This window comes from Dermochelys coriacea, chromosome 23, assembly GCF_009764565.3.
Source record: "Dermochelys coriacea isolate rDerCor1 chromosome 23, rDerCor1.pri.v4, whole genome shotgun sequence".
Lineage (NCBI taxonomy): Eukaryota > Metazoa > Chordata > Testudines > Dermochelyidae > Dermochelys > Dermochelys coriacea.
In genome coordinates, this window is record NC_050090.1 from 14951582 (window position 1) to 14973840 (window position 22259).

Below are 22259 nucleotides of genomic sequence, written 5' to 3' on the forward strand. Positions count from 1 at the left end.
CCCTGGAAACAATCCCCCTCTCAGATTGGCTCACCCCTGCCCAGCAAGCTGAGACGGGGCATGCCTCAGTTTCCCTGGGGTACTGCACCAATACTAGACTGATGGGAAATAAGGAAGTGACTTCAGTGAGGGGTAATACCAGCACATAAGGGATGGCGGCTGCCCTTCGTAACCTGAGCCAAGGAGGGGGTTGGGGCCAGGTCACACCTTCTACCTGGGAAACTGGACAAAGGCTGGAGGAGGGCCTGAGGGGGGTGGCTGGGGGAGGCAGTGGGAAGGGGTTTCAGTTTGGGGCTGGCTGGGGAGACGGGGGAGGCCCAGAACTTGGGTCTGGGCTCCCCACCCCCCAAGATGGACCTGACTGAGGGGTCCTGTTTTGGGATGTATTCCTGTCGTCTAATAAACCTTCTATGTTACTGGCTGGCGGAGAGTCTCGGTGAATCGCAGGAAGTCGGGGGTGCAGGGCCCTGACTCCCCCACACTCTGTGACACCAGCCCCGCTCCCCCACTCTAACCACTAGATCCCCCTCCCCTCCCAGAGCTGTGGGTGGAACCCAGGTGTCCTGAGGCCTCAGTGTGTGCCGTGGGCTGGGGGGTGCTCAGGACTGGGGGGTGGGTTATGGGGCTCCCCGTGGTGCTGGGTGGGGGTGTCTCTTGCGGTGCTGGGGGAGGGGGCGACTTGGCCCGTGCCAGTCCCATGCGGTCCCGTTCCCGGTCGAACACTGAGTAGTACTGGCCCAGGAAGACGTCTCCCAAGATCCAGAGGGGGCCAGCGGGGGGGGGCACATCCAGGGCCATGAAGCCACTGACACACATGTTGATGCCCAGCTGCGTCACCTGGATGGGGGGAGATGTGGGAGGGGGGTCAGGCCAGGCCTGGGATGGACCCTGTGGGCCCAGCAACTTGCCACCCCTTCCTCCCTGGGTCCAGCGCCCCCCAGCACTGCCCTCCTGCCCCCCATGGGCCCATGCCCCCCTCTCCCTTGGGCCCAGCACCCCCCAGCACGGCCTCCCTGCCCCCCATGGGCCCATGCCCCCCACCCTGTGAGCCCAGCATCATCCCCTGGCCCCCCCTTTTCCCCTAATGGGCCCATTCCATGCCCCCGTGGGCCCAGCATCCCCCATTCTTGCCTCCCCATATGCACAGCTCCCCCCTTCTGCCCCCCACAAGCCCAGCTAGTCCCCACCTGCCGCTGCCCAAGTCCCAGCGTCCCCAGGCCAGACAATCCCAGCAGCAGCCCCCAGCCCACCATGGGCCCAGCCTGTCCCAGCATCGCCCCCCAGCTCCCAGGGGGACCCTCACCTTCCGTATGTACTGCTCCCCTGTCAGGTTGAAGGGCTTCCCCCGCAGCACGAAGGAGACCTCGGGCAGGGCTGAGAGCTGGTCGCAATCCAGCAGGTACTGGGGGAGAGCGCAGGGGTGGGAGGGGTGTTAGACAGTCCACCAGCAGGGGGGGCAGCATGCACGAGAACCCAGGAGTCATGGCTCCCAGCCCCCCTGCTCTAACCACTAGGCCCCGTGGCTAGAACCCAGGCATCCGGCCCCCTTACCTGCCCCTTGAGGGCGTGGAAGGGTCCCAGGGCTTTGTGCAGCTTCTTGATCTCCTTGCTGGGGCCCGCAATGAGGGAGGTGCCCGTATCCACAATGGCCTGGCAGCCCCCCCGGCAGAGAGCCGGCCCCTTGCACCAGTGCCCGCCCTGGGACTTCTTCACCCGGATCCTGCAGAGAGGGGAGGCCGGGAGAGGCGGTCAGGGGAATGGGGGGAGGGGAGTCAAGGGGAGTAATCAGAGTTCAGGGGGTGGAGGGAGGATAGGGGGTGGGGAGGGATTTGGGGACTGGATGGGGGTTCAAGGGTGGGCTGGGGGGGTTGACTGTGGGGTCTGGGCCTGGTTTTTGGGACCGAGCAGGGGGCTAGGGGTGGTTTGGGGGAGGCAGGGGGGGATCAGGGACCCAGGAGGGTCAAGTGGGCATCTGTGAGGGTCCAGAAGGGTCCAGGGGGGTTGGGTGGGGGTCCAAGAGTAGTTCTGGAGGTCGAGTGGTGGTCTGGGGGGTTGTGGGGTCTGGGGAGGTCAGGGGATCTGTCTGTCAGGTAGGGGTCCAGGTGGTCAAGAGGCCTGTGGGTCAGGTGGGGATCCAGGGTTTTACTGAGGGCTGGGTGGGGGTGTGTCCAGGGGTTCTGGGGGTCGGGTGGGGGTCCAGAGCGTTTGGGGGACCCTGGGGGGTTCTGGGAGTCAGGTGGGGGTTCAGGGGGTTGGGGAGGGTCCAGAGGCTCAGGGCAGGGTCCAATGGCTTGGGGGGGATGGTTCTGAGGGCTGGGAGGGGTCCCAGGGTGTCCAGACGGTCGGGGAGATCCGGGGCTACCAGGGGTCAGGTGGGGTTCATGGGTGTGTGTCTGGAGGCTATGGGGGGTCCAGGGGCTTGGGGGAGGTTCTGGGCGCCAGAAGGAGTCCCAGAGGGGTCCAGAAGGTTGCAGAGGTCGGGGGGGGGTCTGGGAGTCAGGTGGGGGCCAGGGGGTCAGGGAGAGTCCAGAGGTTTGGGGGTACTGGTAATCTGGGGGTTGAGGGAGATCCTGGGGTCGGGAGGGGATCCAGGGGGGTCAGGGGGGCCCTGGGGTGGGGAGGTCTGGGGGAGGGTCTGGGCATCAGATGGAGGTCCAGGGGTTCACGGGGGTCCAGAGGCTCAGCGGGGTCCAAAGGCTCGGGGGAGTGGTGGTCCCAGGGGGATCCAGAGGGCTGGGGAGGTCCGGGGGGCTCCAGAGGCTTTAGGGGGCCGGGGGTTCTGGGGGTCCAGAGGCTCTAGGGGAGTCTGGAGGCTCTAGGGGGGTTCCGGGGGATCCAAAGGCTTTAGGGGGGGTTCTGGAGGCTTTAGGGGGCCCCAGGGGTTCCGGAGGCTTTAGGGCGGCCCAGGGGATTCCAGGGGCTCTAGGAGGGTCCAGGGGGTTCCGGGGGATCCGAAGGCTTTGGGGGCGGGTCCAGGGGGTTCCAGAGGAGTCTGGGGGGGTACTCACTTGTCCACCTTGATCTGCCAGTAGGCCTTGCGGGACACAGGCACGTAATGCAGGTCCCCCTCGTACAGCCCCGGGTCCGTGCCCCCCAGTAGCAGCTCGCCCCCATCCTCTGCCGAGCCCCTGCAACCAGGGGTGAGAGAGAGCTTGGGGGCTGAGCCTGGAGGGCAGGGGAGGTGGGCACTGAGATCTCAGGCAGGAGGGGGCAGGGGGGCTGACTGGGGTGTTGGCAAGGGGACAGGGGCTTTGGGGTGACAGGGGGTCAAGGCCGGAGCTCCTGTGGGGGAATGAGGGTTTGGGGGTGGGGGGATTGGGTGCTGAGTTGGGCACTGTGGGTTTGGGGACACCGGGGGTGGAGGAGGGGCTTCAGGGTCTGGGCACCAGGGGGCTCAGGGGTCCGGACACTGGGAGTCCAGAGATGCCAGGGGGCTCCAGGCACTCCAGGGTCTGGGCATGGAGGGCTTTGGGGTCTAGGTGCCAGGGATCTGAGGACACCGAGGGGTTCAGGGGTCCGGGCGCTGGGGGTCCAAGGACACCGGGCGCCTCAGGGGTCTGGGTGCTAGAGTCAAAGGACACTGGAGGGGTTTGGGGGTCCAGGAACTGGGTATCTGAGGACATCAGGGGGTCCAGGTTCCAAGGATCTGAGGACACTGGGGGGCTCAGGGGTCTGGGTGCTGGGGGGCTCTGGGGTCGAAGGACACCTGGGAACTCAGAGGTCCGGGCACCGGGGGCTCTGGGTGCTGGGGGGCTCTGGGCACCAGAGGCTCTGACCTGCGGAGGTGGAAGGAGAAGACATTCTCGTCCAGCAGCCCCTGCGCCATCATGTTGTCGAAGACGGGGGTGACCCCGCACACCGAGAGGCTGGGGTACCCCATCCCCAGGATCCCGTCAAACTTGGTTGCCACGAACACCAGCCCTGGCAGGTCCACGGCCTCAGCGAACGTCTGATTCTCCACCGTCAGGTTGGACACCTGGGAGCAGAGCCAGGGAGAGAACCCAGGAATCCTGGCTCCCAGCCACTCCTCCCTGCTCCAACCACCAGCCCCCACTCCCCTCCCAGAGCCGGTGAGAGAACCCAGGTGTGCAGGCCTCCAGCCCCTCCCCCCTGCTCCAACCACCAGCCCCCCTCCCCTCCCAGAGCCGGGGAGAGAACCCAGGCATCCTGGCCCCCACTCACGGTGACCATGTCCTGGCTGAGGAAGCCCTTCAGGCTGCCACTCCCGTAGCGGATGGAGAACTTGGTGTGGTTGCGTTTGTGGGTGCAGGAGAAGAGTGAGTAGTAGTGAGTGTGCACCCCTGCAGGGAGAGGGGGAGTCAGGAGAGACAGACACAGCCCTCTCCCCCCGCGACGGAGCCTCCCTGTTCATCCCCTGGGGGGAGAGATGTGACAAAGCGGTATTGTTCTTAATGTTCTCTCTGAATACGGTGTGGGTGCCTCAGTTTCCCCAGGCAGTTCTTAAGTATCTAGGTGGGGGGATAAGGGAGTGTGATTAATGATGAGCCCTAGAGGGCCAGTGTGATGGGGTCTGCACAGAGAATGGCCGATACCCCATCTCCTGGCAGCTGATGGCCTGGGCCCCCCCTCCGCTGCAAGGTGCCAACTGAAGGGGCTGGAGAACAAAGGGATCAGGTGGCCTCCTGGCCTGGGAAAGGGACAAAGGCCAGAGGAGGGCGGGAGAGTCTCAGTTTGGGGCTGGCTGGGGAAATGGAGGGAGGCCCAGATGGGGCTCTGGCCTCCCTGCCCCCCCAAGATGGACCTGACTAAGGGGTCCTGGTCTGTACCTACCAGCTCTGGTTTAGACCATGTTCCTGTCGGCTAATAAACCTTCTGTGTCCCCGGCTGGCTGAGAGTCACGTCTGACTGCGGAGTTGGGGGGCAGGACCCTCTGGCTCCCCCAGGACCCCCCCCCCGCGTGCGGACTTGCTGCGGGAAGCACAGGGTGGGGCAGGGGAGGCTGGAGGCTCTGGGGTCAGCCCCAGGAAGGTGGAAGCTGGGGCAGTGTCTTGCCCTGGGGACAGTAGCTCCGAGAGAGGAGGGTCCCCCTTGGATCCTGGCTGGGTCGTAGGGGGCAGCTCCAGAGCATCGCCTGGGGATGCCATGACGGGGGGGGTCAGGAGAGACAGACACAGCCCCCCCAACATAGCCCCCTGGGGGGCATCAGGAGAGTCAGACACAGCCCCCCCCAACAGAGCCCCCCCAGCACCCCTGGGGACAGAGGGGGGAGAGGAAGGACAGACGGACACCCCCCAGCCCGCCGGCACCCCCTGGGCCCCCACTCACAGCACGCCAGGTGCTGGAGGTAGCAGCTGGCCGAAGGCACCCACAGGTTGGACGAGCCCGTGTCAAAGATGACGTTGAACTGCTGGGGGGGCGTCCCGACCCCGATCTCCCCATAGAACTGGGCCTGGGGGGGTCAGTGCTGAGGGTCAGCACCCAGCCCGGCCCCCCAGAGCCATCGCCCTCTCCCAGCCCCCCAACCTCCCAGTGCCATCCCTTGCCCCCCAGCCCTGGCCCCACAGAGCCACCCCCCTCTCCCAGCCCCCCAGTGCCGTCCCCTGCCCTCCAGCCCCAGCCCCCCAGAGCTACTGCCCTCTCCCAGCCCTCCAACCCCCCAGTGCCATCCCCTGCCCCCCAGCCCTGGCCCCACAGAGCCACCCCCCTCTCTCAGCCCCCCAGTGCCATCCCCTGCCCCCCAGCCCCAGCCTCACAGAGCCCCTGCCCCCCAAACTACCCCCCAGCACAGCCCCCCTCCCTTTCAGCCCAGTTCCCCCAGGCTGAGCTGCCCCAGGGCCGGGTTTGGGGGCTGACTCACATCCATGTAGTTGTGCAGACGATGGGGGGCAGCTGAGCGGCTGTGGGAACCCCTGCCCGGCCCCCCGCCAGTCCCCAGGTCGGTGACGGGGAGCCCTGTCCCACCAAACCGGCTCCGGACTGAAGGGAACTTCCGCAGGGGGATCCTGTCGGAGGGAGGGTGGGGTCAGTGCAGGGAAACCACGGGACCCCCCCGGACCTCCCCTAACCCCCCTGAGCCAGCCAGTCCCTGTCCTGGGGCTGGGTGGGACCTGGCACCCCCCAGAGGGGAGAGGCCCCATGCCCCCTTCCCCACGCCCCAGCCAGCCAGTCCCCCGCCCTGGGGCCAGATGGGAGCCGGTGCACCCCAGAGCGGACAGGCCCCATGCCCCATTCCCTGCCCCACTGAGTCAGCCAGTCCCTGCTCTGTGGGAGGGTGGGAGCAGTGGAGGTACCAGTCCCATGCTGCGGCCTGGAACTGGCCGGACTGGTCGGGGGACTGGCTGGGTGGGGCGAGCTCAGAAATCCCTGGGGGGTGCCGGGAGCTGGAACCGCCAGTGTGTGGGGCACCGGGATCCTTTGATCTCCCTTGCCAGGCAGCCCCTGCCCATGCTGGCACCTGCCTCATCCAGGCCATGACCCCGCTTGCACCCTCCCTCCCTCCCTCCCTCAGCTGGGAGAGAACCCAGGTGCCCTGGCTCCCAACCTCGCCCCCCCAGTTCTAACCACTAGACTCCACTTCCCTCTTCGAGCTGGGATAGAACCCAGGTGTCCTAGTTCCCAGCCACCCCACTTCTAACCACTAGATCCCACTCCCCTCCCAGAGCCGGGGAGAGAACCCAGGAATCCAGACTCCCCACCCCACCTGATCTAACCACTAGACCCCACTCCCCTCCCGGAGCCGGGGAGAGAACCCAGGTGTCCTCGTTCCCAGCCACCCCACTTCTAACCACTAGACCCCACTCCCCTCCCAGAGCCGGGGAGAGAACCCAGGAGTCCTGGTTCCCAGCCCCTCCAGCTCTAACCACTAGACCCCACTCCCCTCCCAGAGCCGCGGAGAGAACCCAGGAGTCCTGACTCCCCACCCTCACCTGCTCCAACCACTAGACCCCACTCCCCTCCCAGAGCCGGGGAGAGAACCCAGGAGTCCTGACTCCCCACCCCCACCTGCTCTAACCACTAGACCCCACTCCCCTCCCAGAGCCGGGGAGAGAACCCAGGAGTCCAGACTCCCCACCCCACCTGCTCTAACCACTAGACCCCACTCCCCTCCCAGAGCCGGGGAGAGAACCTAGGAGTCCTGGTTCCCAGCCCCTCCAGCTCTAACCACTAGACCCCACTCCCCTCCCAGAGCTGCGGAGAGAACCCAGGAGTCCTGACTCCCCACCCCCACCTGCTCTAACCACTAGACCCCACTCCCCTCCCAGAGCCGGGGAGAGAACCCAGGAGTCCTGACTCCCCACCCCCGCCTGCTCTAACCACTAGACCCCACTCCCCTCCCAGAGCTGCGGAGAGAACCCAGGAGTCCTGACTCCCCACCCCCACCTGCTCTAACCACTAGACCTCACTCCCCTCCCAGAGCCGGGGAGAGATCCCAGGAGTCCTGACTCCCCACCCCCACCTGCTCTAACCACTAGACCCCACTCCCCCCGACAGGACCCAGGCGTACGGGGCCCTCACCGGATCAGCGCCTGGGTGCCCAGCGCCAGCAGCAGGAGGGCGGCAGAGCTCGGGACCCCCATCCTCGCTCCAGTGCGGCGGCCGCTCTCGGCCCGTCTGTCCCCAGGCCAGGGAGCCGCTCAGCCCCCGCCGGGAGCTCGGGAACCGCCTCCTCCCATTGGCTGGGTCACCTGGGGTGCAGCGCCTGATTGGCCGGGAGCCCCGGGGCTCGGGCTCGGATTGGCCCCGGCCTGCCGGGGTGCAGCGCCCCATTGGCCCTGGCTCGGCCGGCGAGGGCAGGCTGCGGGCGGGGTGCCCCGGGTGAGCCCCAAGCCCTGCCTGGGGGCGGGAGCCGGGCGCTGAGCCAGCGGGGGGCTCCTGCCCCTGCCCCTTGGCCCCCTTCAACCCCTGCCCCCTCCCCATAGCCCCCCAACCTGCAACCTAACCCTCCCCCATCCCCACAGCCTGCCCCACAGCCCCCCAACCTGCACCCTAACCCTCCCCACTCCTACAGCCCCATAGCCCGCCCCACAGCCCCCCAACCTGCACCCTAACTCTCCCCTTCTCCACAGCCCCCACCCTGCACCCTAACCCTCCCCTTCCCCACAGACCACCCCACAGCCCCCAATCTGCAACCTAACCCTCCCCTTCCCCACAGCCTGTCCCACAGCCCCGCAACCTGCACCCTAACCCTCCCCTTCCCCACAGCCTCATAGACTGCCCCACAGCCCCCCAACCTGCACCCTAACCCTCCCCTTCCTCACAGCCTCATAGACTGCTCCACAGCCCCCCAGCCTGCACCATAACCCACCCCTTCCCCACAGCCCCCCAACCCTCTCAACCCACACAGCCCCATAGCCCTCACCACAGCCCCTCCCACCCCCTTCCCCACAGCCCCATAGCCCACCCCACAGCCCCCCCAACCTGCACCATAACCCTCCCCACACAGCCCCATAGCCCTCCCCCACCTCCCACAGCTCCATAACCTTCCCCACTGCCCCCTCCATGCACCATGACCCTTCCCCCACCCGATCCTCCACAGCCCCATAGCCCTCCCCACAGCCCCCAACCTGCACCATAATCCTCCCCCCACAACCTCATAGATCTTCCCACAACCCCCTCCCGTCCCCTTCCCCATAACCCTCCCCCACCCCCACGCCCTCCCCACAGCCCCCCAACTTGCACCATAACCCTCCCCCACACCCCTTCCCCACCCCCTTCCCCAGAGCCCCATAACCCCCCCATAGCCCCCTCCCTGTACTATAACCTTCCCTATAGCCCCCCTTGGCCCATCTACCCTGCCCCATCTACTGTTCCTCAGCCCTGCCGGTGCCCCTCACACCCGACCCGCAGCCCCCTGCTAGCCCGGCCCTCGGCTCCCCCCACCAGCTCTGCCGGTGCCCCTGCAGTGAGGCGCAGTTGCCGGGGGGAGCTGCTGCACATCAGGGATGGATTCAGACTCTGCGGGTGGGGGGTTTCAAGATTTTATTGTTGTTTCTGTAAGAGCCGGGGGTGTCCCAGACATGAGGGACCTGGGGGGGGATCGTAGATGGGGTCATGGGGGTGGCAGACATCAGGGGCTGAAGTGGGCCTGGGGGATGGGTGGGATCAGGGCTCCCCTGAGATCTCTCCCCCAACAGCCCCCACCCCCTGGGCAGGTGGGCCTGTGGATTGGGGCCAGTTGGGGAAAGGGGGGGCTGGCTGTTGCAGGGGTCAGCAGGGCAGGGTTTGGGGGAGTCTGGGCAGGGTCCCCCCTTCCCTTCCCTGCCGCAGTTGACGGTGGGTGGTGGGGTGCAGGCCTCCACGGAGAGGGGCGCTGAGGTCAGGGCACTGGCTGGACGTAGTTGGCGGGGTACAGCCCCACGCGCCCCCTGTCCGTCACCCCCTTGCACCAGCCCTGGGGGTCCTGCTCCTCCAGCTTTGTCAGCTCCTCCCCTGCAAGGACAGGCAGCGCGTTAGGGGGCGGGGGGAGTCACTGGGTCTGTAGGCCAGTTGGGGGAGTGTGGGGTGAGGTGGGGGGGGAGAGTCAGTGGGGTTTGGGTGCATAAGGGGAGGGGTCAGTTGGGGGATGGGCTCAGTGGTGTGTGGGGTCTGTTAACGGGGATGGGGTCCATGCGGGGGTAGGGGGATCCATCAGGGGCTGTGTGGGATGGGGTCTGTCGGGGAATGGGCTCAGTGGAGCATGGATGGGGATCCACTCAGGAGGGGTGGGGGATGAGGTCCATGGAGGGGGTCTGTTGGGGGAAGGGGGTATGTGGGGTGGCGGTGGGCTGTGTTGGGGGAAGGGCTTAGTGAGGGAGTTGAGGGGGTCAGAGGCCAGCCGGCGGATGGGCTGGAGGGTCGAGAGGGGTCAGGGCCCAACCGGGGGAGGAGTTGGGGGGGTCCAGCGGGTTTAGGAGGTCATGGCCCAGCCGGGGTATGGGCTGGGGAGGCCCAGCGGCAGGGGGGGAAGAGCTGGGGGAGCTCGGGGGGGGGGACAGAGTCCCCCCGGAGGTCACTCACCCGCAGTGAAGCTCAGCTCGTCCGGCTCCTGCCCGGCATAGTCGTAAATGGCCCGAACCCGCTGGCCCAGAACCGGCGCTGGCACCTCAGCCGCGCTGCGGTGGCAGGGGAGACAATGAGGGGGCAGAGCTCCTGGGGGACAAGCCCACACCCGAGCCCCCCCGCATCGTCCCAAGGGCCTCCCCCACTCCCTCCCAAACTGGGGGGCTGCCCCATGCAGGCTGGGGGTAGGGCAGGGTTTTCCAAGAGGCTGGTGTGTTGTTATAGGGTTTCCAGGGGCGGTGAAGGGAGGCTGGTGGGTCAGCGTAGGTGTCCTGGGGGGCTGGGGCATTATTGGGTTGTCCACCCCGCTCGCCTGCCCCTGGCCGCCCCCCCCCGCTTACCTGCCCAGGGCTGGGCGGATGCTCTGCAGCGTCACCTTCTCCTCCTCCTGCACCGGTGGCGGCGCCTTGGGGCTCGGTTGCTCCCACTCCGGGCTCCATGCCTGGGGGGGGAGGAAATGGGGGCTCAGCCCTGGGGGGACTCCCAGCCAGACCCCTACTTGCTTGGGGGGTGGGGGGAGCTCTGGGGTTTCCCATGGAGATGGGCCCAGAGCTGGACCCGCGGCTGCGGTGCGGGGCGGGGGGATGTGATGAAGTGGGGATTTTCCCTTGTTGTGTTGTGTGTGTTTCCTGCTGTTTTGCATGGATGCCATGTGTGCCTCAGTTTCCCTGTGTGCTGCACCAATGCCTGGGTGGTGGGAATGGGGGGGGTGACTTTTGTGGGGGCTGCTCCAGCTGCCTGCAGGGATGCTTTGGCTGCCCCCTTCGAAAACCTGAGACCCAGCAGGGGGGATGTAACCAGGGGACTCTTGGCCCGGGAAGCGAGACAAAGGCCAGAGGAGGAGCAACGGGCAGGGCAGGAGCCAGGCGGCTGGGAGCGAGTGAGTCTTGGGGTGCCAGGGGGAGGACCAGAGCCCTGGCTCTTGGCTCCCTGACCCGAAAGCTGGACTTGGCTGAAAGTCCCTGATTTCTGTGCTAACAAGCTCTGGTTTAGACCTTGTTCCTGCCGGCTAATAAACCTTCTGTGTCCCCGGCTGGCTGAGAGTCACGTCTGACTGCGGAGTCGGGGGGCAGGACCCTCTGGCTCCCCCAGGACCACGCCCCTGTGCGGACTCACTGCAGGAAGCGCAGGGTGGGGCAGGGGAGGCTGGAGGCTCCGGGGTCAGCCCCAGGAAGGTGGAAGCTGGGGCAGCGTCTTGCCCTGGGGACAGTAGCTCCGAGAGAGGAGGGTCCCCCAAGGTCCTGCCTGGCTTCGTGACAGGGTGGGGGGGCATTTCTCACCTCGAACTCGGGCCATGCCATGGCCATGCCGGGCCCGCGCTGGCGGCGCCACCAGTCCAGGTCCTGGCGGGCGCTGATGTCGCCGATGGCCTGGCGGAGCTGGGTCTGTGCAGCCTGCACCCTGCGGGGGGGGGTGGGGGGGATTTGTCTCAGTCCAGCCCCCTGACCCAGCCTCCTCCCTCCCCCACAACTCCTCCCCTGCACCCCCACAACTGGCCCAGCCCGGCTTCCCCAGCAGCCTCCCACCTGCAGACCCAATGTGCTCCCCTGCCATTGATCCCACCCGGGGCGGGCAGTGGGGTCCAGCTGACAGGGGAGGTGGGTCTCTCTTACCCAGGACAGGCGGTGGAGTCCAGCCAGCGGGGGAGGGGGGTCTCTCTTGACGGAGTGGGCGGTGGGGTCTAGCCGGTGGGGGAGGGGGGTCTCTCTTGCCGGGGCGGGCGGTGGGGTCTAGCCGGTGGGAGAGGGGGGTCTCTCATGCTGGAGTGGGCGATGGGGTCTAGCCGGTGGGGGAGGGGGGTCTCTCTTGCCAGGGCGGGCGGTGGGGTCTAGCCGGTGGGGGAGGGGGGTCTCTCTTAGCCGGGGTGGGCAGTGGGTCCAGCCGGCGGGGGAGGGGGGGTCTCCCTTACTCGTGGCGGGCGGTGGGGTCCAGCTTTCAGGGGAGGGGGGTCTCTCTTATCTGGGGTGGGCGGTGGGGTCCAGCTGGCGGAGGGGGGGGTCTCTCTTACCCAGGATGGGCGGTGGGGTCCAGCTGGTGGGGGCGGGTGGTGAGGTCCAGCCGGCGGGGGAGGGGGATCTCTCATACCTGGGGTGGGCGGTGGGGTCCAGCTGGCGGGGGAGGGGGGGTCTCTCTTAGCTGGGGCAGGTGGTGGGGTCCAGCTGGCAGGGGAGGGGGGTCTCTCTTACCTGGGGTGGGCGGTGGGGTCCAGATGGCAGGGGACGGGTGGTCTCGCTTACCCGGGATGGGTGGTGGGGTCCAGCTGGCGGGGGAGGGCGGTGGGGTCCAGCCGGCGGGGGAGGGGGTTGTCTCTTACCTGGGGTGGGCGGTGGGGTTCAGCTGGCGGGGGAGGGGGGTCTCTCTTACCCGGGATGGGCAGTGGGGTCCAGTGGTGGGGGAGGGCGGTGGGGTCCAGCCGGCGGGGGAGGGGGTTCTCTCTTACCTGGGGCGGGCGGTGGGGTCCAGCCAGTGGGGGAGGGGGGTCTCTCTTACCCGGGATGGGCGGTGGGGTCCAGCTGGCGGGGGAGGGGGTCTCTCTTACCCAGGATGGGCGGTGGGGTCCAGCTGGTGGGGGAGGGCGGTGGGGTCCAGCCGGTGGGGGAGGGGGTTCTCTCTTACCTGGGGTGAGCGGTGGTGTCCAGCTGGTGAGGGAGGGGGGTCTCTCTTACCCAGGGTGGGCGGTGAGGTCCAGCTGGCGGGGGAGGGGGGTCTCTCTTACCCGGGGAGGGCGGTGGGGTCCAGCTGGTGGGGGAGGGGTGGTCTCTCTAACCCGGGGTGGGCGGTGAGGTCCAGCTGGCGGGGGAGGGGGGTCTCTCTTACCCAGGATGGGCGGTGGGGTCCAGCTGGCGGGGGAGGGGTGGTCTCTCTTACCCGGGGTGGGCGGTGGGGTCCAGATGGCGGGGGACAGGTGGTCTCGCTTACCCGGGATGGGTGGTGGGGTCCAGCTGGTGGGGGAGGGCGGTGGGGTCCAGCCGGCGGGGGAGGGGGTTGTCTCTTACCTGGGGTGGGCGGTGGGTTCCAGCTGGCGGGGGAGGGGGGTCTCTCTTACCTGGGGTGGGCGGTGGGGTCCAGCTGGCGGGGGAGGGGGGTCTCTCTTACCCGGGATGGGCGGTGGGGTCCAGCTGGCGGGGGAGGGGTGGTCTCTCTTACCCGGGGTGGGCGGTGGGGTCCAGATGGCGGGGGACAGGTGGTCTCGCTTACCCGGGATGGGTGGTGGGGTCCAGCTGGTGGGGGAGGGGGTTGTCTCTTACCTGGGGTGGGCGGTGGGTTCCAGCTGGCGGGGGAGGGGGGTCTCTCTTACCTGGGGTGGGCGGTGGGGTCCAGCTGGCGGGGGAGGGGGGTCTCTCTTACCCGGGATGGGCGGTGGGGTCCAGCTGGCGGGGGAGGGGTGGTCTCTCTTACCCGGGGTGGGCGGTGGGGTCCAGCCGGCGCTGCAGAGCTGCCAAGGCCTCCTTGAGGAACTCAATGCGTCTCTGCTCGAACTCCTGGCCCTGCTCGAAGACCGACTCCATCTCCTCCACATAGCGCGGGCTGGCGCGGGTCAGCTCCGCCAGCGCCTGCTCGTAGTGCTGCCGCTCCTGGGGGGCAGGGGTGTCAGGGGGGCCCTGGGAGCAGGGGCAGCCCCTAGGCCAGGAGAAGAACGGGCCTCCTATGGACCCGTTCGGCAGGGGCGAGTGGCGGGGCGGGGGAGTCCAGCAGTCTGGACAAACGAGGAGGGCAAGGGAATTTTCTGCAGTCAGTTGGAGGAGCACGGTGTGTGCCTCAGTTTCTCCTATGAACTACACCGTGTCCTGTGGGTAGCACAAGGCTGGATACTCCCTGCGGAGGCCCAGAATCGCAGCTGTGACCCACACCGGCTGTCTGGGGCTGCAGCCAGGCACTGGAGAGCCCACGAAGACAAAAACTGGGACATTGGCTACCTGGCAACTAACGGCCGTGGCGGGGCGGCTGGCCGGATCTGACCAGCCAGGGAGCAAAGGGCGGAGGAGCGGGGGGGCTGGTGCCCCCAAGCAGGGACTGGGACCGAGCGGGAGCTGGGGGGGTCGACGCTAGACCAGGCTCCGGAGCGCCAGAGCGGTCCAGGGGGCAACTCCTCGCTGTGCTACCCAAGGAGAGTCCCGTCCCGCCAGCTGGGTGGCACAGGAGGGGGTGGGTTGCCCCCCAGGGGGTACGGGGCTCTTTGGGAGGTCTGTTGCTGGGGGGGGCAAGCCGGGGGGGCTGCAGGCTCCAAAGAGGCAGAGGAGCCGTGGGGCTGACCCTGATGGAAAAGCGGGACCCCTGGGGGTCCAGCCCACGGACGGAGGCCTCCCCGAGGCTGTCCCGAAGTTGGATCCAGTGCTGGGACCATGGCCCGGGGAGAGGGGTCTGCGGCCGGGTGCGCCCACCTTGTGCGTCTCCAGGGTGTGGCGCTGGCGCTCCTCCCGCAGGGCCCGCTGGCGGTCGGGGGCCAACGGGGGGCCCCCCGGGGCTTGCTGCTCCCGCCCCGCAGCCACGTGCTCCTTGCGGCAGGCCCGGTGGTACAAGGCTTTGGCCTTCTCCACCTGGGGGAGGGGCGAAACGAGGGGCTGCAACTGCGGCTGGGACCCCCAGGGCCCCTAATCCCTCCCCCGCAGCCCCGCTGACTCCCACCCTGTGGCCCCCCTGACCCTCCCATATTCCTGTAACCTCCCCACAACCTCCACCAGTGCCCCCCTGTGCAGCACCCCCCACTCAGAATGCACCCCCCCCTACACTGGGCCCCATGCAGCGCCCCCAAGGTACCCCCATGATTGCCCCCATGCAGCGCCCTGCCCCCTGGGCAGCACCCTTATGCACAGCCCCCACCGCAGCAGCCCACCCCCTGCTCCGTGTTATCCGGGCAGCGCCCCGCAGCGTGGCGCCCCATGCAGTGCCCCCCCATGGACAGCCCCCGCCCCCCGCAGCACCCACCTTGTGCAGGCGGCGGGCCCAGGGTTTCTGGGCGCGCCGGAAGCCGCTCTCCAGCTCGCGGGCCTCGCGGAACCTGCCCAGCAGCTTGCGGTGATAGTTGTCCCGCTGCCAGCCCCGCACGCGGGCCAGCTCCTCCGCCACCAGCGCCCGCTGCGTGTCCCGGTGCAGCCGGCTCAGCCGCTCCGTGGAGTCCAGGAAGGCCTGCCAGGCCCGGCGCACCGAGCCATACAGGGGGCCTGCGGGAGGGTGGAGATGGGGGCACTGTGCTCCGGGGGCTCGGCAGGGGACGCTGGGCTGTAGGGTCGTGGGGTGGGGGGCTCAATAGGGGACGCTGGGCTGTGGGGAGGGTGGCGGGTTCGGTAGGGGGCGTTGGGCTGCAGAGGGGTGGAGGGCTCAGTCGGGGGCGCTGCGTTGCAGGGGGGTGGGGCAGGAGGCTCAGCAGGGGGCGCTGGGCTGCGGGGAGGGTGGGCAGGGGGCTCGGTAGGGGGTGACGTGCTGCAGGGGGGCTCAGCAGGGGGCGCCATGCTGCAGGGGGGCTCAGCAGGGAGGTCGGTAGGGGGCACCGTGCTGCGAGGGGCAGGGGGTGGGGACTCACTCGCATCCACCAGGGGGCGCCACTTCTGCACCCAGGCCCCCATGTGCCGGGCGTAGCTGCCTTCGATCCGCGCCCGGTCCCGGAAGCAGCTGACCAGCTGGTCGCACACCTGGGACCCCTCCTCCAGCCGCCGCACCGTGCGCTGGTACCGGTTCGGCTGGAGGGGGGGCAGACATGTGGGGGGGGTCAGGCCCAGCAGGAGCCCCGCTCCATTTCACGCCCCCCATGTCGCCCTGGGGGGGTGTTTGGGGAAGAAGCTGGGGGGAGGAGATGAGGGGGTCCTACGCGTACCCCCCCATCTCCTCCCCAACAGCCAAGCCACCCCTCAGCCCTAGAGCCAGTCCCACCCAGAACTCCACTGCAGGGTCCGAGCCCCCCATCACTGCCCCTCCCATGGCCCCCTCAGCCGCTCCCCCTCCCCCCAGCCGCTCACCATCCAGAAGCTGTCGCTGGGGGGCTCGTCGCCGGCCACCTCACTGTAGATCTCCGACATGGTCCAACCTGGGGGGAGGGGGCAAAATGGGGGTGGGGGTGGTGAGACCTGCCCAGATGGCCACTCCCCCAGCCCTCCAGGGGGACCCGCTGCCGGAGCCTGAACCCCCTCTTACTTGCACCCCCACAGTAAGACTAGAGTCCCCTCCTCAAGCTCCCCCCCAATGACCTTCTCTCCCCATGGCCAAACCTGCCCAGTCAGTGTGCCCCATGGCCCCGCCACAGCCCCACGGGAAACCCCCAGCTCCACAGGGAACCCCTGGCCACGCTCCAGGCCCACGCGCCCCCCTCCGGCCCCCTCGGCCGGTACCTTGTGGGGCTGGCGCTGCCCGGGGCCCGACAAAGCCCGGCTGCAGCGCAGGGTGGCTGGGGGGGTCAGGCGCTGATGTGGAGACGGGCGGCGCGGGGAACGACATGTGTTAGCAGTTAGGGAAGTTGGAGCCGTGCCATGGACCAGCCCCAGCCAGGAGGCCGATGGGGCTGGCTCCTGCATCGCCCCCCCGCCTGTCATTGGGGGGCTGTCAGGGCGGTGCCGGTACTGGGGTCAGGGGCACCCTGCTTCCACCATCGCCCGTCTTCCCCGGAGCCACCCCCACCTTGCTAGGGGTTGCCATGGGGCCGCTAGGGGCTACCGTGGCATTGCCAAGGGCTGCACCGAGGTCGCTAGGGATCACCATGGCATTGCCAAGGGCCTTGCTGGCATCGCTAGGGGTCGCCGTGGTGTCGCTCGGGGCTACCATGACATTGCCAAGGGCCTTGCTGACATCATGAGGGGTCACCGTGGTGTCGCTCAGGGCTACCGTGGCATTGCCAAGGGCCTTGCTGGCATCGCTAGGGGTCGCCGTGGCGTCTCCCTCCATGGCAGCCAGGCCTGGATGCGGGGACCCAAGCCTCCGCCTTAGTGGGACAGGTCTTGCCCTTTTTTGGGGGGGGCTGCTGGCTCCATCGGGGGCTGCTCCCTCCCCCTGCAGCTGGGCAGGTATCTCGGCCGCCCCTATATGACCTGGACCCTGAGGCACCATGTGGCTGGGGCTGGCTCCCCACCTGGAATCATTGCCCCTTCCCCGTGGGCCTCTTCTCCGGACCCCCAGGGATGTGCCCCCTACTCTTCCCTCTCCCCCACCCCTGGAGTGTGTCCCCCTTCCCGGTCCCATCTCCCCCTGCCCCCGGCCGGGACCAGGGTTGACTCGGGGTGAGAAATTGGAAAAAAATTAAATGTGTGTGGGGGGGTAGGGGCAGAGAACAGGCTTCCTGGCCCTGCCCCCCTCCCCTCAGCCCCCCTCTGGCCCTGCCCCACTCCTTCCACTCCCCCCCTCCCCCCGTCCTCCCCCGCTCCTGGCATCTGCGCCTCGATTTTCCAGCCACTTGCACTGGCCAGGAAGCAGGGAAAATAACGGCCGAAGGGAAGAATGGGGGGGCCAGGACCCACCAGTGCCCGTGGGGGGGGGCAGCAACATGGGGGAAGGGCCATGAGTGAGTTTCTCCCCTTATCCTGCTTGCTCCCTCCTGACTCTGGCGCCCCACCCTCTTCTCTGCCCCCCTGCCTCCCCCCGTCCCATGGAAACCCCTAATCTCTCCTAGCAGCTGTGCAGACCTGTCTCCCAACCAAAGAGCCCCCCTGCCCCCCACTGCCCACCCCCAATTCCCATCTCCCCACTCCCTGTGCCCCAATTCTCCCCTTCTCTCAGCCCTGATCTCCCCACCCCGTCCTCTGAGCCCCCGCCGATTCCTACCCCCACCCCCCTCCTCCCAGCCCCCCAGTGCTCCATAATCCCTCCTGTCCTCCCCCACACCCCACTCCTCCCCAGCTGGGACACATCATCTGGCAACATGGGCGGTAGTGTTGGTGGGAGGGGGTCCCAGCCCAGTTACCCTCCTTTACACTCACCCCTTCCCCTCTCTGGGTGTCTCTCCCTCTCTGCAGGGGCGGGCAGCTCCAGGATTCCTGGGCAGGGAATGTCAGATTTCAGGGGGAGGGGGCTGGGGGCTCTCGACACACATGGGCTGTTAACCCCTTCGGCTCCCCGCACAGCTCAAAGGGCCTGGCTGGACGCTGCTGTGGGGAAGCTCGCAGCACTGGGGTCCCCGGCTGGAGGCACTGCCATGAGAAAGTTTGCAGCGCTGAGGTCCCCAGCTGGGGGCACTGCTGTGGGGGAGCTCACAGCACCGGCATCCCTGGCTTGGCGGCACTGCTGGGGGGAAGCTGGCCGCATTGGGGACTCCAGTTTGGGGGCACTGCTGGGGGGAAGCTCACAGCACCGGGAATCCCTGGCTTGAGGGCACTGCTGGGGGAAGCTCGCAGCGCCAGAGTCCCTGGCTTGGGGGCACTGCTGCGGGGAAGCTCACAGGGCTGCAAAGCTCTCACACACACGTCACCATTCCCGACATGCCCCGGCCGCCCCACCCCGAGTGGGGCGCGTGCCAGGCTTGTTCAGGGCCTGACAGCTGTGGCAGCTGTTCCGCTGGGCTATTTCCAGGCAGCTTAGATGGAGGCATGGCCACCCCCCACCCGCCCCTTCCTGCTGCCATGGGGCTGCTCGGGGCCCAGAGCCAGCCGTCCCCAGGGGCAGACGTGGGGTTGGGACACCCCGTGCCAGGCAGAGCTGTAAAAATAACCAGCGCGGCCCCCACAGCCAGCCCCACCCAGGCCAGGAATATTTCTGGCTCCTGGGCCCGGTGTCTTGTTTCCAGGGCTAGTTGCAATTCAAGGACAGGGACCCCTGGGAACTGGGGCCATGCCTCAAGTCTGGGGGTTCCTGGGGGCTGGGATATAGCTGGGGGGCATGTCTTAGTTCTGGGGGTTCCTGGGGGCTGGGATAGAGTGGGGGGCCCTCATGTCTCAGTTCTATAGGTTCCTGGGGGCTAGGATACAGTGGGGGAGACAGGTTCGTGTCTCGGTGCCGGGGGTTCCTGGGGGATGGGATAGAACAGGGGGGGCATGTCTCAGTTCTGGGGGCTCCTGGGGGATGGGATATAGTGGGGGGCTGTCAGGAGCCCCTGAGGGGGTGTTCCACCCCTTCCTTTTTTGGGGGTCCCCCTGTTCTTCAGGTCCCCCTTGCCCCTCACTCTGCCCCCGAATGCTATGCTACCCCATAGGCATGGGGCGGACCACCCCTCTTCCTGCTGCTCTAGCTGCTGCTCCCCACACTCCCAAACCCCACCCCAGCCCAGCCTCTCCCCCTCCCCTTCTCAGGCTCCTCCCCCTCCTTAGGCTCCTCCCCACTCCCAGGCCCTGCCCCTGCCCCTTCCTAGGCCTCACCCCATCCCTATCCCCCTCTTAGGCCCCGCCCCTTCTGCATCCACCTCCCCTCTCCATTCCTAGCCCCCCTCCCCACTCCCGGACCCTCCCTTCAGCTATTCCTAGGCCCCGCCCCTGGAGGGCTGCCCTTCCAGATGCCTGTCCCGCCCTAACACAGAGATACCCCCGCTCCCCTCCCGCCCCTTCCCCCTCAGCGCTCTCCTCCTCCCCCTCCCCACAGCCCCCTCCCCTCGCCGGGAGAGGAGAGGCGAGGCCTTTTCCTGGCCTTTTCCGTCAGGCGTGCTCATGGGCAGCCTTGACCCGGGGGTCCTCACGCGGAGCTTTAAGTAGTGAGGCCCCAGCGGGGAGCGCGCCACGTGGAGCCGGGGCAGGCTGGGGCCACGTGCAGGCGGATGGGTGAGCGGTGCGGGGGGGAGGTAGAAGTGGGGTGACCTGCGATGGGGATGGGCGGGGAGGCTTGGGACAAGAGAATGGTGGTATCAGGGAGGCGGCTGGGCTGGGGGGGTGTCTATGGTGGAGAGAGCGGGGTGAGCTAAGGGGGGGCTTGTCCTGCTGTATAGGGGGTGCTGGGCCCCCGATGATGTCAGCACTGGGCTCTGAACTCCTGTGAAGACATCGGTGCCTCCTGGGGACTTGACACCCCGGGGATGGAGGGGGCCAGACTTGAGCAAGCTTGGGGGGGGGGAATGTGACCTGTTAATGCTCCGCTCCTCTCCTTCCTAGCAGTGACCCCGCCATGGATGGGCCCTAGAATGCCCAGGTGGGGCTGCCGTCCCTGGGGAGATCTTCTCTCCTCTTCCCCCCCCCCCATGAGCTGACCCGGGGGAGGCTGGAGGAATGAAGCTGATACCACCCTGCAGAGCCCCATGGGTACTGGGGTGCAGTGAGCCCCCGGCTGGTAGGTATTGGACTGATGCATCCCTGTGCCCCCATAGAACCCAAATACTGGGAACCCCAGCCTGCCCCCCATGGGGCAGAGGGTCCCCAATGATGTCAGCACTGGGCTCCGAACTCTTGTGACGAAATCAGTGCCTCCTGGGACATTGACACCCTGGAGACTGAGGGGGCTCTGGGGGACAGTGCACCCCAGCTTGACCCTATTCTGGGGGCTCTGAGTTGGGGTGCACTGTTGACTGGGCCTGCTCCCCCACCAGGTGCTGTGCAGTGACATGGGTGGCGCTGGCGTTGTGGGGGTGAAAAATCCCCAAAACTGACCTGCCCTACGCTTCTGCAAGGACTTCCCTGCTGCCGCCCCAGAACGGTGAGTATCATGGGCGGGGGAGGAAGCAGCCTAGATCCCACTATGGGGGATGTGGGAGGGACATGGAGAGCATGTGGGCAGTAGGGTTGAATGTGGGTCCTGGAGTATGTGATATGGGGCTGGGACTTGATGCAGGGTGGGGGTGCTGGGGATCCCCAATGATGTCAGCACTGGGCTCCGAACTCCTGTGATGAAATCAGTGCCTCCTGGGGACTTGACACCCTGGGGGACTGAGGGGACTGCAGCTGGGATTGTGGGGGGCAGTGGCAGATTGAGGTGCAGGGGGACTGTGCCAAAGCTAACACAGCCCACGTTTCTCTTCTAGGTGCGGAGATCCTGTGTGTGCCAATCCCTGCACTGGTCCAGGGACCCAGGACTCGTGGGTTCTGTTCCCAGTTCTGCTGCTCCTTGTAGCTAACCTGGGTCCCAGGCTGGGGCCTGTTGATCTGGGGGGTGAGGGGTTCATGTCCCCTCCCCACTGATCCCCCAGTGGCTGCAGCTCCTGTCCTGCCAATAAAGTCGTGTTGATCTGAATGGAGCTCTGGGCTGAGTTGCTTGTGGTCTTGGGGGGAGCATGAGGCTTGTGTGGGTGGGGGTGTCCCGGGGCCCCCCTCCCACCATCTGGGAGGAAGCGATCTCTCTGGGGCTGGATCCTTGCTGCAGTGGCTGCTTGGCCCTGGCGCAGGGGGTCCTCTGCTGCTTAGTGCTGCTCTGAGTGCTTGCCCTGGGGGGGAATCTTCCACCCTCCCCCAACAATGAGTCTGCCCCTCCCTGGCACAAATGGCAGTGGGCCAGCTCCCTGCCTGGGAAGAAGAGCAGCAGGGGTGATGCAGTCACCCATGTGTGCCTCAGTTCCCCCTGCTTTTCATGGCTCTGGGGTGGCAGAGCAAGAGCCAGGAGGGGGTTATGCCACAGGGCAGCAAGGGGTCAGACAAAGGGGAGCTGAAACTGACCAGGCCCACTGAGACTCCCCACAGCCAGCTGGGGGAGAAGAGGGGGTTCCCCTGTTGACAAAGGCTTGGGGGGTCCTGTAAATACCCCCAGGGGCTGGGCTGGATTCCCAGCAGGGAGACAAGGGGCGCTGGTGCTGAAGGCCCAGGGTGAGGCCACAAGCCTGCCCTGGTGGGTTCTTGGGGATGGGTGCACAAAAGGGGTGGCTCCCTGCAGCCTGGTTCCTGGCGGGGGCATAGAGCAGGGCAGATGCCTGCTTGCCCTGGTTTACTGAAGACTTCCACTGGGGTGGGTGGCCCAGGGTCTGAGCTGGTGCAGATGCTGGGCTGATAGGTGCAGGGTCCAGCAGACTGCCCCCGCCCCCAGTGGGTTGGCAGAGATCTCTATCTGGGGTGGCTGGGCCCTTCCACCCTAACCTGTTGGCCTAGAAAAGGGGGGGCGGGCACTGCAGGCCCCCAGCACCAGCCAGATGTGAAGGGGGATGGTGCTAGTCCCCACCCTTGCCGAACTAGGCTCTGCTAGTGAGTTAATCCTGACCTTCATGCCCTGGGGGGCAGGGTGTTACACCCAGGGCACAAGTGGCTGGTGCCAGCTGTCAGGCTAGGGCTCCACAAGGCAGCAGGGTGCTAGGGGATGCTGGGGCTGGGTTTGCCTCCCAGCCATCCAGGGAGTGGCTGGGGCAGAGGGGCTGGCAGAATGGTGGAGGAAGTGGGATAACTGCCCCAGCTGGATGGTGCTTGTCAGAACTCACCTGGGGTGGAGAAGAGGTGTGCCCC

At 67.4% G+C, this 22259-nt stretch overlaps 2 protein-coding genes, 1 long non-coding RNA gene and 3 other non-coding genes across 7 annotated transcripts; 4 read left to right on the forward strand and 2 right to left on the reverse strand.

Moving 5' to 3' along the window:
• Nucleotides 1–210: 210 nt before the first annotated feature.
• NAPSA (napsin A aspartic peptidase) lies at nt 211–7538 on the reverse strand. The gene is made up of 10 exons (XM_038381389.2): nt 7477–7538; nt 5819–5963; nt 5287–5410; nt 4183–4301; nt 3777–3976; nt 3009–3128; nt 1552–1720; nt 1304–1402; nt 659–837; nt 211–214 (listed from the first exon to the last, which is right to left on the reverse strand). Exons 1-10 carry the CDS (start codon nt 7536–7538, stop codon nt 211–213), a joined length of 1221 nt encoding a protein of 406 aa, XP_038237317.1.
• Nucleotides 7539–8920: 1382 nt separating this feature from the next.
• Nucleotides 8921–18159, reverse strand: LOC119847191 (protein kinase C and casein kinase substrate in neurons 2 protein-like). 2 transcript variants are annotated; one of them, XM_038381744.2, is made up of 10 exons: nt 17901–18159; nt 15954–16021; nt 15521–15677; nt 14926–15161; nt 14382–14537; nt 13399–13574; nt 11280–11400; nt 10341–10441; nt 9958–10052; nt 8921–9390 (listed from the first exon to the last, which is right to left on the reverse strand). In XM_038381744.2, the coding sequence occupies exons 2-10, from the start codon at nt 16011–16013 to the stop codon at nt 9278–9280; spliced, it is 1215 nt and encodes a 404-aa protein (XP_038237672.1). In that variant the 5' UTR covers nt 16014–16021; nt 17901–18159; the 3' UTR covers nt 8921–9277. The 2 variants fall into 2 exon arrangements, with proteins under 2 accessions (XP_038237672.1, XP_043357049.1); XM_043501114.1 differs by lacking the exon at nt 17901–18159 and adding an exon at nt 16323–16464.
• A 1377-nt stretch (nt 18160–19536) lies between these two features.
• On the forward strand, nt 19537–21066 carry LOC119847203. Its single transcript, XR_005290070.2, has 4 exons — nt 19537–19667; nt 19995–20169; nt 20426–20532; nt 20858–21066. It is a non-coding gene; the product is annotated as an uncharacterized LOC119847203 (long non-coding RNA).
• On the forward strand, nt 19841–19930 carry LOC119847534. Its single transcript, XR_005290108.1, has one exon. It is a non-coding gene; the product is annotated as a small nucleolar RNA SNORD88 (small nucleolar RNA).
• On the forward strand, nt 20251–20340 carry LOC119847533. Its single transcript, XR_005290107.1, has one exon. It is a non-coding gene; the product is annotated as a small nucleolar RNA SNORD88 (small nucleolar RNA).
• Nucleotides 20683–20773, forward strand: LOC119847535. Its single transcript, XR_005290109.1, has one exon. It is a non-coding gene; the product is annotated as a small nucleolar RNA SNORD88 (small nucleolar RNA).
• Nucleotides 21067–22259: the final 1193 nt, after the last annotated feature.

Coding starts and splice junctions, on each gene's coding strand:
- NAPSA (XM_038381389.2), bottom strand. CDS start 7,538: ATGGGGGTCCCGAGCTCTGCCGCCCTCCTGCTGCTGGCGCTGGGCACC. Junction 3,129..3,776: donor TTCTCCTTCCACCTCCGCAG/GTCAGAGCCTCT, acceptor CCCTGGTTGCAG/GGGCTCGGCAGAGGATGGGG. Junction 838..1,303: donor GGGAGCAGTACATACGGAAG/GTGAGGGTCCCC, acceptor CCCCCCATCCAG/GTGACGCAGCTGGGCATCAA.
- LOC119847191 (XM_043501114.1), bottom strand. CDS start 16,428: ATGTCGTTCCCCGCGCCGCCCGTCTCCACATCAGCGCCTGACCCCCCC. Junction 15,678..15,953: donor CCAGCGACAGCTTCTGGATG/GTGAGCGGCTGG, acceptor CCCCCCCTCCAG/CCGAACCGGTACCAGCGCAC. Junction 14,538..14,925: donor GGGCCCGCCGCCTGCACAAG/GTGGGTGCTGCG, acceptor CCCCTCCCCCAG/GTGGAGAAGGCCAAAGCCTT.